The following is a 12,381-nucleotide window of genomic DNA, read 5'->3' on the forward strand; positions in this document are numbered from 1 at the left end:
ATTATATACATTTACACATCATAACTGGAGCACCGTCTCTCAGCATGGCAAAGCAACAAAAAGTTCATACAGTATGTCCTGATGTAAGATTTGAATAGATTGAAGCGTTGACACTTCTTTTTTATGACACTTTTGCTTGTCTTGCACCTGGGCCACAGATGTGCGTGCACTACCTTCCTCAAAGCAACAAGTGGTCCCCGTAACATACAGTAGCCAGTCATATACTGTACCAAGGCCCTCCAAATGATTAGAATATCTCAAATGATCATGTATTGATAGAGAGCTTGTGAAACTATACCGGATATGCAATTGTCTAATGCCCAAATAATCAGCCCACTCAAAAGAAAGAGGGAAAGAAAAGAAACTGATTGTAGTAAAAAAAAAGCATTTATGTCGTCTTCTAGGCCAGTAACCATCACAGAGTGAAGTCTTTATGCAGGTGATTTATTTATTTTGACCATAGCCTCTACATTGATTACTTCTATTAACATCATTTCAAACTTCCCGATGAGTTCTTCACTCAAATCACTCAACATCTTCATTCCTTTATCTTGCATCAAGAAACGACTCAGTTCTGAAATAAAAAATGCCATTTTTACTAAGTGGTCATTTTGTTGTCAAATGAACAAGCATGTTACAAGTGTATCTCGCATGTTTACAACAGAAGGTCACGTGATATACTTCCCTGGTATTTCACAGCAGTGTTGAGGCATATAGTGTGTGGTACATCCATGTCTGTGTGTGTGGTACAGAGCACATCAGACTCACTGAGTCATATTGGCACTGCTGGTCTGTAAATAATAAAACCTCCCATTTTCAATTACTTAATAGGCAAAAACGCAGCATTAAAACGTCTCTTTCTGTTTTTAAGGTCTGACCAGCGGAGAGGTGGCTCTAGTGTGGTTACTCTGATGACTTCCACGTGTTTACGTTAACATTTTCTTTCAAAAATAGCAAAAGATAGCCGATCTATAAGCTCAAAATGCGTCGTGATGCGACGCGCCGTGAGCTTGTAGATTGAATATTTAAGCAACTCGTCGTCGTACGAAGTATACAGGGCTTGAGTGGTAAAACCACCACTTCACATGAAGGATATTTTGTAAACACTTCAGATGTAAATCACAATTTTGTGGACACAATCAATCAGGTAACACAGCATCTATTCACATTTTAACTTTTGCAAACCTTTGGGCTTCATACATACATACAGTACATACAATGGCTTGTTCAATGACTCCTAAATGAGGAAAGGAAACCCATTTCAAATTAGTGATAAAATAAAAAGACAGCAATCACTTCACTGCCCCTTGTAACTAAAGTAAATAATTGATTATAGTAAACACGAACAACCTGGTGAGATCGAAATAGTTTCAAAATTTGCCATTATCAGTACTGAATAAATGTTTTTAAAAAGACATCACCTGAAGAAATCCCTCGAATTGTAGTCTTTCCAAATCAGTTTCAAGATAGATGGTGAGCAAGTGGCATGTTCCATAACAGCCCTTATGCATCTGTAAATCCTTGTTCAGGCTTAGCTTGGCTTGTATGGTCATTCAAAAAAACATGTGCACTATTTCCTGGTACTGTCTGTGACATACTGGGAACATAGGGTCGTCACGAGGTGTGTTGTTTGAGTCAGTAGGATTGTCTATAATATGATGGGGGAAACATTACATTATGCATACCAGTGACAATTTCCCCTGCAGCAGCCAAGCTGAACCAGGCGATCATGGGTACGAAGCTGATATCGGTGAACTCTGGTTTACATGGATTCAGCATGTATAAATAGGATCATGTGCTCGCACACACACGTACACAGTATTTGCATCCTGATACTGGGAGGGAGGGGGTGGGGGATAGTACAATGCTCATCCAATGGCACTAAAAACAGGTCTTGTGTTCACCCAACAGGTCTCGTGTTCACCACTTTAAACCTGCCGTCCGCTATTCGTCCTAAAAGTGGTTATTACAATAGCCAGTGGGCCACAAAACCTTTTTTCCCCCCTCTTTTTGGCAGGGGGGAAATTGGTTAAATTATAATAAATAAAATTTAGTTTAGCATGGGATGACTTGCCGAATGACAAACTCGTCACCCTTCTCATCCATGCGAGAGAGAGGGAGGTAGATGGACTTCATTACCTTACAAGGCCAATAGCTTGCATCAAACACAGTACTTACACATCACCTTTTGAGAGGTTTAAGAGCAGCAAGGTGATAGTCAAACTATCACAGAATGTGGGAGAACAAAGCCAGCGCCGTCCAGTCTAACACTTGCGATAGACAGGTAGACACTGATCGTGTGTTGTTGTAATCATCATCTAATAGTTTCAAAATAAAATGTCTGCCTGGCAATTGCGTATACTGTGTCCAATATCTGCATTCGCAGAAGATGGCTTGGTGTCCGATACAAAAGGGCGAGATCTGGAAATAGTACTGTACCATGGTAGAGCGAACGACATACATCTGCAAGATACACAACTCACAACTTCACTCTCTCGAAATCTATGTAGCAGAGGATCTCCTACTTGTCTCTACGAGGCATCTGGATGGCGTCCTCCGTCTCCACAGAGCAGAGAGGCTGTTAAATCAGGACCTTTGGCTGTAAGTTCTTCTTTTTTTTTCTCCTGTGCTTAGGTTTTAAAGTCCATGATTATCATAGGCTGATTGAATTACTAGGGAAGGCTACAAAGAAGATAGTGTGGCTATTCAGCAGATCAATAGTCACGTTCTCACAAAGAAACAGTGTCTCAAAAGGAGGGAAACGTTTACCCGCTCTTAAAAAAAAAAAAAAAAAAAAACCTTAACATCTCTGCTTGTAACACTGTTAAACAAACAACTTTATTTTCACTTTCCAATTCTGTAGATAAGAGGGAGAAAACTAGATAAGCACCTTCCAGAGACGTAACAGGGCTCATGGACTCCACTGGAATATGCAGGAGTGACTTTTCAGGTGAGCAAGAGCTCAGTTTTCACCCAGAGATTAAAAAAAAAAAAAAAACCCAACCAAGAGGAAAAAAACAACTATAGTCCATAATCCAGATGCAAACTGTACAAGAAAAAAGAAGTCCCTCAAAGTCCATCGGAGGCCACATGATTAAAACCCCAAACCACCCCCCCCCCCCCCCCCGGGATCCTGACACAAGAGTTCTGATGGAGTTCTGGTTCTGCATCAGCCGTGGGAAGAGAAGATGGGCCTGCTGATGTTGCTGTTGGTGGTCATGGCTGACAGTTCCCACCTAGAGAGCACACAGAGCAGAAGGAACCACAAGTTTAGGGTTTTTTTCTTCAGGATTCAAGTCAACACACAATGCTGAATCTTGCGTTTTCTTTTCTTGCTATTATTCAAGACAATAGTGGTGGGAAAAAAAACGTTAATTTCAGTGAACGAACGATTTTGTTCACCTTCGTGGCAATAACCTGTTCAAACGATTCGTTCATGTCTAGTGAAAAACAACTCAACCACACCGCTCTGTCTGTCTGTCGTGGAGTATGAACGAAAAAACTAGTTCTTTTGAACCAATTGATCATGAACGACCCATCACTACAAGACAACAGTCTTTTGATGAGGTTTTAACCACATTAACTCTGGCGTTCCTAGTTTGGGAATAACATTAGGCGGAAATATTTTAATTTCTCTTTTATAAACGACCAAAAATAGCCGTAAACAGTACATCTCGAAGCTCATAATGCGCCACGATGGGAAGCGTAGTGAGCTCGTGGATTGTCTATTTTTGCTCTTTGTCGCACGACAAATTATACAGTACTTAATTGGTTAACCCTTTAAGACCGGGGACGCATCGGTGTCATTTTGTAATTTATTTGGCTATTCAAAAATAGCAGATCTACAAGCTCATAGCACGGCACCGAGTGCCACGCTATGAGCTTGTAGATCTGCTATTTTTTTTTTAAATCGTGAAAATGTGTGCACATTTTTGAAATATATATATATTTTAAAGCGAACATTTTTAACTCTGTTACACCTTCTGGGGGTCCCCTGGACCCCCATTTTGAGAGGGGGGTCCGCGGCCAAATACATTTTTGGGAGGTCCTTGACATGAAAAAGTTCGAGAACCACTGATTATGGCAACATCAATTTTTTTTCAAAAAACTGAACACATTTGTATAAGAAGCAAAGATTTGAGTTACAAATGTTTGCCGTGCTACGAGCTCCGGCTTTAATTGGTTAATCAAATGACTACACACACACACACACACACACACACACACACACACACACACACACACACTGACTGTAGCAAAGGATTGGATGAGCTCCGTTCCTCCAGTGATGGAGCGGTGCTGTCTGTAGGAACAATGGCCTGCATGCCGTAACACGAGAACCAGGAGCAGCGGCTGACAACCAACACTAGCGCTGACCTGACCGACAGGTCAGAGGTCGATCCCCACATTGTTATCACTGGCTCTGGTTTCACACTCACTCCTTCAATCGCTGTGTGCGTTGTGCGTGTGCATCTGTGCATGTGTGTGTGTGTGTGTGTGTGTGTGTGGTTATGAGCAAGACTATGCCACTGGAGCTAGAGATCCTCAATGAAGGACCAAACGGGGAGTCAACGAGACCTTTCTGACCTCACCTAAAAGCCTCTTAGAGTTACAAACACAACTGCCAACGCCAATGTGGAGCGTGTGCAAGGTGGCAGTGATGGTGCGAGAGTAATTAGTATCGAGTTCCAAAGGGGTGGCAGTGGCACGCATAGAAACTTTAATTTGGTTATAACTGCTACCGTTTTAACACCCATTTAACCCATTATGACCGGGAACGCATCTGTATGTCATTTTTAGATTTCTTTGGGCTATTTAAAAATAGCAGATATACAAGCTCATAGCGCGGCACCGCAGCTTGTATATCTGCTATTTTTGGGGAAAACAATGAAAATTTGCGCACATAAAAGCGAACATTTGTGGCTCAAATCGTTGCTTCTGGGGATTCTACAACAGTAAACAGTTTATGGAAAAAAACGTATGTTGCTATAATATCAGTGGTTCTCAAAAATGATACACATTTGGCCACGGACCCCCATCTCAAAAAATGTTGTTCCAGGGACCCCCAGAAGTTGTAACAGAGTTAAAAATGTTCGCTTTAAAAAATAAATAAATCAATGATTTGCACACATTTTCACGATTTTTCAAAAATAGCAGATCTACAAGTTCATAGCACGGCACTCGGTGCCGCGCTATGAGCTTGTGTATCTGCTATTTTTGAATAGCTAAAGAAATCTTAAAAATGACACACAGATGCGTTCCCGGTCTTAAAGAGTTAAAAAACGAATTACTTCAAAAACCTGCTGGTCATTCCTGAGTCGAGGCTGAAGACAAACGGTCGACCGTTGCCTTTGCTGTCCTCGACTCTGGAACGACCTGCCAAAGGCGCTCAGGCCTGATAAATCACTGTCTTCTTTTATAAATCATGTGGTAAAACACACTTTGTGTCAAAAGCGTCTGACACAAGTCTGACACGTTTGACACAATCGTTTAGTTTTATTTCCCATCGCAAGTTTTTTTTACATGCTATGGGTTTATTTTTTTATTCAGCTTAATGTAAAGCACTTTGGAACCTTATTTTGATTAACCCATTAAGACCTGGAACTGTGTCATTTTTAGATTTGAGCTAAAAAGCATTCATTTACACTTTGGGCTATTCAAAAATAGCAGATATACAAGCTCATAGCGCGGCACCGAGTGCCGCGCTACGAGCTTGTAGATCTGCTATTTTTGAAAAATCGTGAAAATGTGTGCAAATCTTTGAATATATATAAAAAAAAAAAAACGGGTCGCTAATCTGCCAGTGCGAGGCTGCGCTGGCCTGCGCTGTTGCCCTATCTGCAGTCTGCAGCCAGCGAAATTAATACATTAATACATGCATTGCTAAGTTGGATATGCTACTTGTCTTTGGATTAAACCCAAACATATACATATATTAGCAGTAGGCTATATTTACAGGTAGTAAGAGGCGAGTGAGAGACAAACGCATAACTGGACTTAATAAGCACCTTTTATTTATACAAATGTCTTTTCAAACACATGGTAAAAAATATATACCATAGGCTACTGTACGAAAACGTGACACAGCTCTTAAAACGTTTTTAAAAGTTAGCTAAACCAAGTTCTTTGCTTTCTAGTAAACAAAAACACATTGTTTGTTTCACAGTGTAACCGCGTCAATTGGGGTTATGAAAGCAGTGACGCACAATTAATTACGTCGACCCGCTCCGACATTAACATGAACTTAAATAGTCCGACACAGGCATTACCTCTAGTTCCTTCATATATACAAACAAAAATAAAAGGGTAGGCCTAACATTGTAAGTTTGGCTACTGCAAAGTGCACACACTGTCAAGTATCAGCATACAAAAAATGAACTCTAAAGCCATCATTTGATCGAGGCTTTATGAAAGCAGTAAAACACAAATAATTAGCTACTAAAACACAATAAAACAGTGTCGAACAATTAAATCCTCCATCTCTAGGCCATCATTTGATCGAGGCTTTATGAAAGCAGTAAGGCCATCATTTGATCGAGGCTTTATAAAAGCAGTAAGGCAATCATTTGATCGAGGCTTTATGAAAGCAGTAAGGCCATCATTTGATCGAGGCTTTATGAAAGCAGTAAGCACAATGAATTAATTACCTACTGTCTGAAACACAATAGAACAATGTCAACAACAAAAAATCTTCCATCTAAGCCATCATTTGATCGAGGCTTTATGAAAGCACAACGAAATAGCTCTATAATAAATAAAATAAAATACATTGTAGACATAATGCCTTCATTTGAGGCTCAATCAATAGGCTTCTGTTGTCTACATTTTTACAAAAATAAAGACAGACACAATGAAGTTAAATAAAAGCAAATAGAGGCTGGTGGACAAATAAGGAGTCTGACTACTCACTGCTGTGCTTTTGATTGAACTCGTTTTTGATTGTGTGCCAAAAAGACCAACGTGTCCACATTTTTTGGCAACAGGGAACTTCTAGTTTTGTTAACAATAAATCCAGCTTTCGAAAAGATGCGCTCCGAAGGGGTTGAAGTGGCAGGGATACAGAGAAGACGCTTTGCTAGAGTTGCCAACTTGGGAAAGCGGTGCTGATTTAACCCCCACCATTTCAGTGGGCCGGTTTCCGCTTTGGATCTGTCTCTTAAAAAGTCAGTCAGTTCATCTTCTGCAGTGCCGCCACTGTGGGGTTCATCTTCATCGTCCATCAAGAGGAGTCGGTCAATGACGATATCTCGGTCCGTTTTAGCCCTCTTTGCCGGTGAAGCCACGTCAATTTCTTCGTCCCCGTCACTCTCAGAAAAGGCAGCCTGGAGAGCCAGGCGCTCAGCCAGACGTGTCACCTCTGTGTGGACCTGTTGCTTTCTCACGTCGGACAGCCACTTTAACTTCTTGTAACGGGGGTCCATGGCTGCGCAGAGGACAGCAGCATCAGTTGGGTCTGAGATTCGCCACCTCCTATTAATTTCCTCCGACAGTTTACTTTTCAGAGCTTTTGTGGCGGGGCTGTCATCGTCTTCCTCTGTCAGATATTCTCTTTCTAGATTAATCAGCATTGGTACTACTGCTGATAAGGACACATTTTCTTCCTTTGACAACAGCTCAGTCAGAGTGACGAAGGGCTTCAAGATGGTTACAGCATCCTCTGCGATGGCCCACTGGGCTGTTGTCAGGTCCAGAGCTCGGTCCTCTCTTTTAGTGACGTCTCGGTCAGAAAGGACAGCCGAGATTGGCCACCGTTGCTCGCACAGACGCTGGAGCATTGCATACGTCGAGTTCCAGCGAGTTGCGACGTCTTGAATTAGTTTGTGATCGACTGCTGGCTCGCCTGGCTGTGACCTCTGTTTAGCCTTTAACGCCGTAGTTGCTTTGGCACTCTTTTTGAAGTGGGACACGAGTCTCCTAGCATGTACCACGGTACGGTTTACAGGGTCATGATGTTTCAGTGCGGCATTGATGCACAGCTGGAGCGTATGCCCCGCACAGCGCACCCCCCTGACATCACCCCAATCCTGCTCTGCTTTCAGTGTATTGAGACACAGAGTCATATTGGACGCATTGTCGCAAACAACTGCAGCTCTCTTCTTTGCGGGTATGGCGTAAGCATCGGCTACGTCTCCAAGTCTCTGTGCAATGTTTACACCCGTGTGAGCCTCCTCCATGGCCCTAGTCTCCAACACGTAGTTTTTCATTGTCCAGTCGTTGTTTATCATGTGAGCTGTCACCGTCATGTATGCCTCCATGTGTAGACTGGTCCACATATCAGTTGTGAAACTGACAGCAGAGCACGTATCAATTTCGCTTTTAACCTGATCACGAATGGAACTGTGTTTTATAGAAAGAGCATGAGAGATATTCTCTCGCTTGGGCAAAGTATACAGTGGCTCCAGTGATTTTATTAACTGTTTAAATCCCTTCCCTTCCACAATGTTTATTGGTCTCATGTCCTCTGCGATGAACGAGACTAGTGCCTCAGTTATGACACCCTTCCTGGATTCCGTAAGCGTCCTTTTTGTCATTGATGAGTCAATAGTGGTTTGTGTCCTGCTGGGGCCGGCTGATGAAGCATCCAGTTTAAGCATATGCACCTATAAACGCATATAATGATAACAATTAGTCAAGTTGCTTGCTAATGCTAACTACATTAGCCATTGGCTTAATGGATGTGCTGCTACGTTATGCTGCTACTTACGTTTTTCAAGTGGCTCTTCAGACTCGTTGTTGAGTTGAGGTATGCCATTTTCTTTTCGCAAATCTGGCATTGAGCTTTTTTGGCGTTGTCTGGGCATATTTTAAAATGCAACCACACTTCTGACTTCTTCGCGGACATGTCTGCAGGCTGCTCTTGTTGTTTGTTTGTTGACGGCTTTGCTTAACACATGGCAGGAGGACGTCGTGACGTTGCACTGGGGGAGCAAGGTAAACGTATTGAGGCGCACGGTAAGGCACGCGGCCCCCCCTCCCTAATTGTACAGCCACTTTAACTTCTTGTAGCGCGGGTCCATTGCTGCGCAGATTGTACAATTGGGGGGTGGGGGGGGGGGGGGGGGTCAAAAAAAAAAGAAAAAAAAGAAAAAATTATCAAATTTAAAAAACGGCCAATTACTCGATTTTTTAAAAAAAAGTTCGAATCATGTGCCGTCGAACGAAGCTTCGAATATTCGAGTTATTTGGGTCAGCCCTAATAGAAACATACGTTTTCCAGAATACTGTTGAGATTTAGGAGACATGTAGAATCCGCTTCAGGTCTCAATGGGTTAAGTGCTTTTGTACATTAGTAATTATTTGTCCAAGATTAATCATGTAATGATTTGCAATATTGTAATGGCCTACTTGTGGTTTTGTGTGCATAGTTACTTTCCCACTACAAGTCTGTAAGTCCCCACTACAGCAACAAAGTAAAAGGAAAATATGAAATAACCTTGGATGAATTTAAAACACACCCGACGTAATTCTCTTAACACCCAATGGAACATTTCATCTAAACACCAAGTCATTAGTATCAACCAGCACAATTTTCTGCTTCAATGCAAAATCGCTTCAATGCAAAATCGCTTCAATGCAAAATCTAAAGACGCTGTTGATGATTGCTATGAATAATTAGTCATTTGTGAATCTACAAACTCTGCGTTAAATAGATTACACAAATTAGATAATATCATGCGTCCTGAGTATCTGTCTGCTTCTGATCTCAATTTACCAGACAAACAGATTGACTAAAAACAAAAACAAATCCTTACTTTCTAACCTAAACCCCAAAGTAATGTTTTGATTTTGAAAGTGGAATATTTTTGCAATTTTTTTTAACAAGTCTTCTACTATATGTTTCAACAGAGCCTAATAATGGCAAAAAGGCACAGAGGTGATAATCACAACAACAACACTACAATGTACACTAATTAGTGGTGGAAAAAGTACTCAAATGTTTCACTTAAGTAACTTAAAGTACCAAAATTAAAAGTACTAAAATGTCTGAAAATAGCAGATCTACAAGCTCACAACGCGTCGCGATGCGCCGCGTTGTGAGCTTGTAGATCGGCTATTTTCAAATAGCGTACAGTAGGTATAAAATAGGGCTCAAGCGGTAAATGTATGTTTTATTATGTAATAATTTATACCTGCAAAGTGACTAGCAATTTAAGTTTTCAAATAATTGTAGTGGAGTAAAAGCACAATATTTGCCTCTGAGATGTAGTGGAGTAGAAGTAAAAGTACAAAAGACATTTGGAGATACTCCAATAAAGTAAAAAAAAATCACACCCAGTGTGAAGAGAGTGGTGCCTTTGAAAGTGTAACTGGCTGCATCCTTGTGTTGCAATCAGCAACAATATGTTGTCACGTGACACGTGACAACATATTGTCACGTGTCACGTGAATCTTGTCCAATCAGCCGTGCTCAAACATACGGACGGACATACGGACGGACGGACATACGGACACACGGACAAAGTCAAATGTAAGAGTGGTTGGCACCACTCAAAAATATACCTCAAAATTGTAATGAAGTAACAGCACTTGAGTAAATATACTTAAGTTACTTTGCACCACTGACAGTAATACAGTGATACAGTAACACTGTGATGAAACAGTGACACTGCGATAGAACAGTGACACTGTGATGAAACAGTGACACTGCGATAGAACAGTGACACTGTGATGAAACAGTGACACTGCGATATAACACAGTGACACTGTGACGAAACAGTGAAGGAGGTAAAGTGTGTTAGAGAAGGACAACGTGAAGAAGAAGAAGAAGAAGAAGAAAAGCATGCTGGGTGAGTAACCTGATGTCATGAGGGAGTCCCGACTGCTCCAGGCTGTACTGAATAACTGCTATCTTGCATAACGTCTTCAGATTAGGACCTGGTTTGAAACAAAGGAGGGAAAGAACAACAAAAAAGAAGCAATGAATCACACAGTAGTCTGATGGGGTTCCAATTCATCACTTCATACACTCTCTCTTTTAGACGGTGAGGTTTCCAAATGGAGGCCACACTACAGTATAGAGGTCAGTTCTTGTGACCAGACGGTGACAGAGCAAAAAAAAAACGATGAGGTTTTGAGTACACCACTATGAATAATAGCTCTAACACACGACAAACTCGGCATACACAAACGAGGACACGCAAGGATACAGAGAGCCTGTGATAATCATACTATACTGCAGGGTTTCTCAAAGTCGGTGCCGCTTTGATAACATTTGGAATGTATCAGTTTAACCACTTAGACCCTCCATACTTAATAAAATGGACCCGAGTTGAACTGTACTGTCTCTTCGCCCCAAAATAGCAGATCTACAAGCTCACAACGCGTCCTGCTATTTTTGGTGAATGTTCCCCACCCCCCAGAATAGGGATGCTGGGGGTGATTAAACATCAGGTCTAAAGTCATTTTTACCTGTCCTAATGGAAACGGATATTCTCTCATGCTTTTCTTGTGTCATTCTTTATCTTGGTTTTGGGGCTCTTGGCTAATAGTAATAGTGATTCCTGTGACACAGGAAGGCCAATACATAATATTCTACGAATATTTCGAATTTTCCTTTGAGCCCAGAATTATGTCACACTGCATTAAGCACCCTATTTTATAATTTGTTGTACGATGGCGTTGTGCAGCAACGCTTTGTCAGATTGTAGATCAATATTTTTTGACAATTTCTACAAGATTTGAAAGATGTTTTGCAATTAATGATATGCCCAAAACAGGGATGTTAGGGCTGTGAATCTTCTGCTATCTCACGATTCGATTCCGATTCTTAGGGTCACGATTCCGTTTTTTCCCCCGAGTTTTTCAAAACAAACGATTCTCGATTCAAAAACGATTCTTGATTCAAAACATAGGATTTCAGGATCTACTCGAGTCTGCTGCCATGAGAGCAGAGTACATTTATGTAGCTTTTATAATTGTAAAGGTTTTATCAACTGATAATAATGTAAACACACAAAGGTAAATCCAAGACTCACCCCCCCCAAAAAAGAAAATAAATTGAAAATCGATTTTTTGAAAATGAGAATCGATTCTGAAATCGTCCAACAGTAGAATCGCGATTCGTATTCGAATAGATTTTTTCGGACACCCCTAGTGTTAATGTTATTAACGTCTAAGTTAACATTTAAGTCATTCTCAGGAGGGCATACGCTTTTGTTTTTTTTTGGTGATCAGATTGCTGTAAATCCTTTACAGAAATGCACTACGTCACCATTACAGTATGACTGTTCCACTACCGCACCATGCTGCCACCATATGGACTGTGATAAAGCAAGAGAGAGAGAACGGACATGCGCCAAAAAGCACACGTTGGCACACACAGAGTGGCCTGACAGATCCCAGGTCTGCCGCGGGGGGTCGGAGGAGAACAGGCACTGCCAG

At 41.3% G+C, this 12,381-nt stretch overlaps 1 protein-coding gene across 5 annotated transcripts in view; it reads right to left on the reverse strand.

Annotated features, from left to right (window-relative positions):
• Positions 1-425: 425 nt before the first annotated feature.
• klhdc3 (kelch domain containing 3) overlaps positions 426-12,381 on the reverse strand; it is a 60,135-nt gene continuing 48,179 nt past the window's right edge. For all 5 annotated transcript variants that reach the window (XM_084077008.1, XM_084077006.1, XM_084077009.1 and 2 more), the window contains 2 exons: positions 10,797-10,875; positions 426-3,236 (listed from right to left, as the gene is read on the reverse strand). In XM_084077008.1, the coding sequence (XP_083933134.1) occupies positions 3,170-3,236; positions 10,797-10,875 (146 nt within the window). In that variant the 3' untranslated portion in view covers positions 426-3,169. The remainder of the gene's footprint in view (positions 3,237-10,796; positions 10,876-12,381) is intronic.

This window comes from Gymnoscopelus microlampas (genome assembly GCF_963454915.1).
Source record: "Gymnoscopelus microlampas genome assembly, chromosome: 13".
NCBI classification, from domain to species: domain Eukaryota; kingdom Metazoa; phylum Chordata; class Actinopteri; order Myctophiformes; family Myctophidae; genus Gymnoscopelus; species Gymnoscopelus microlampas.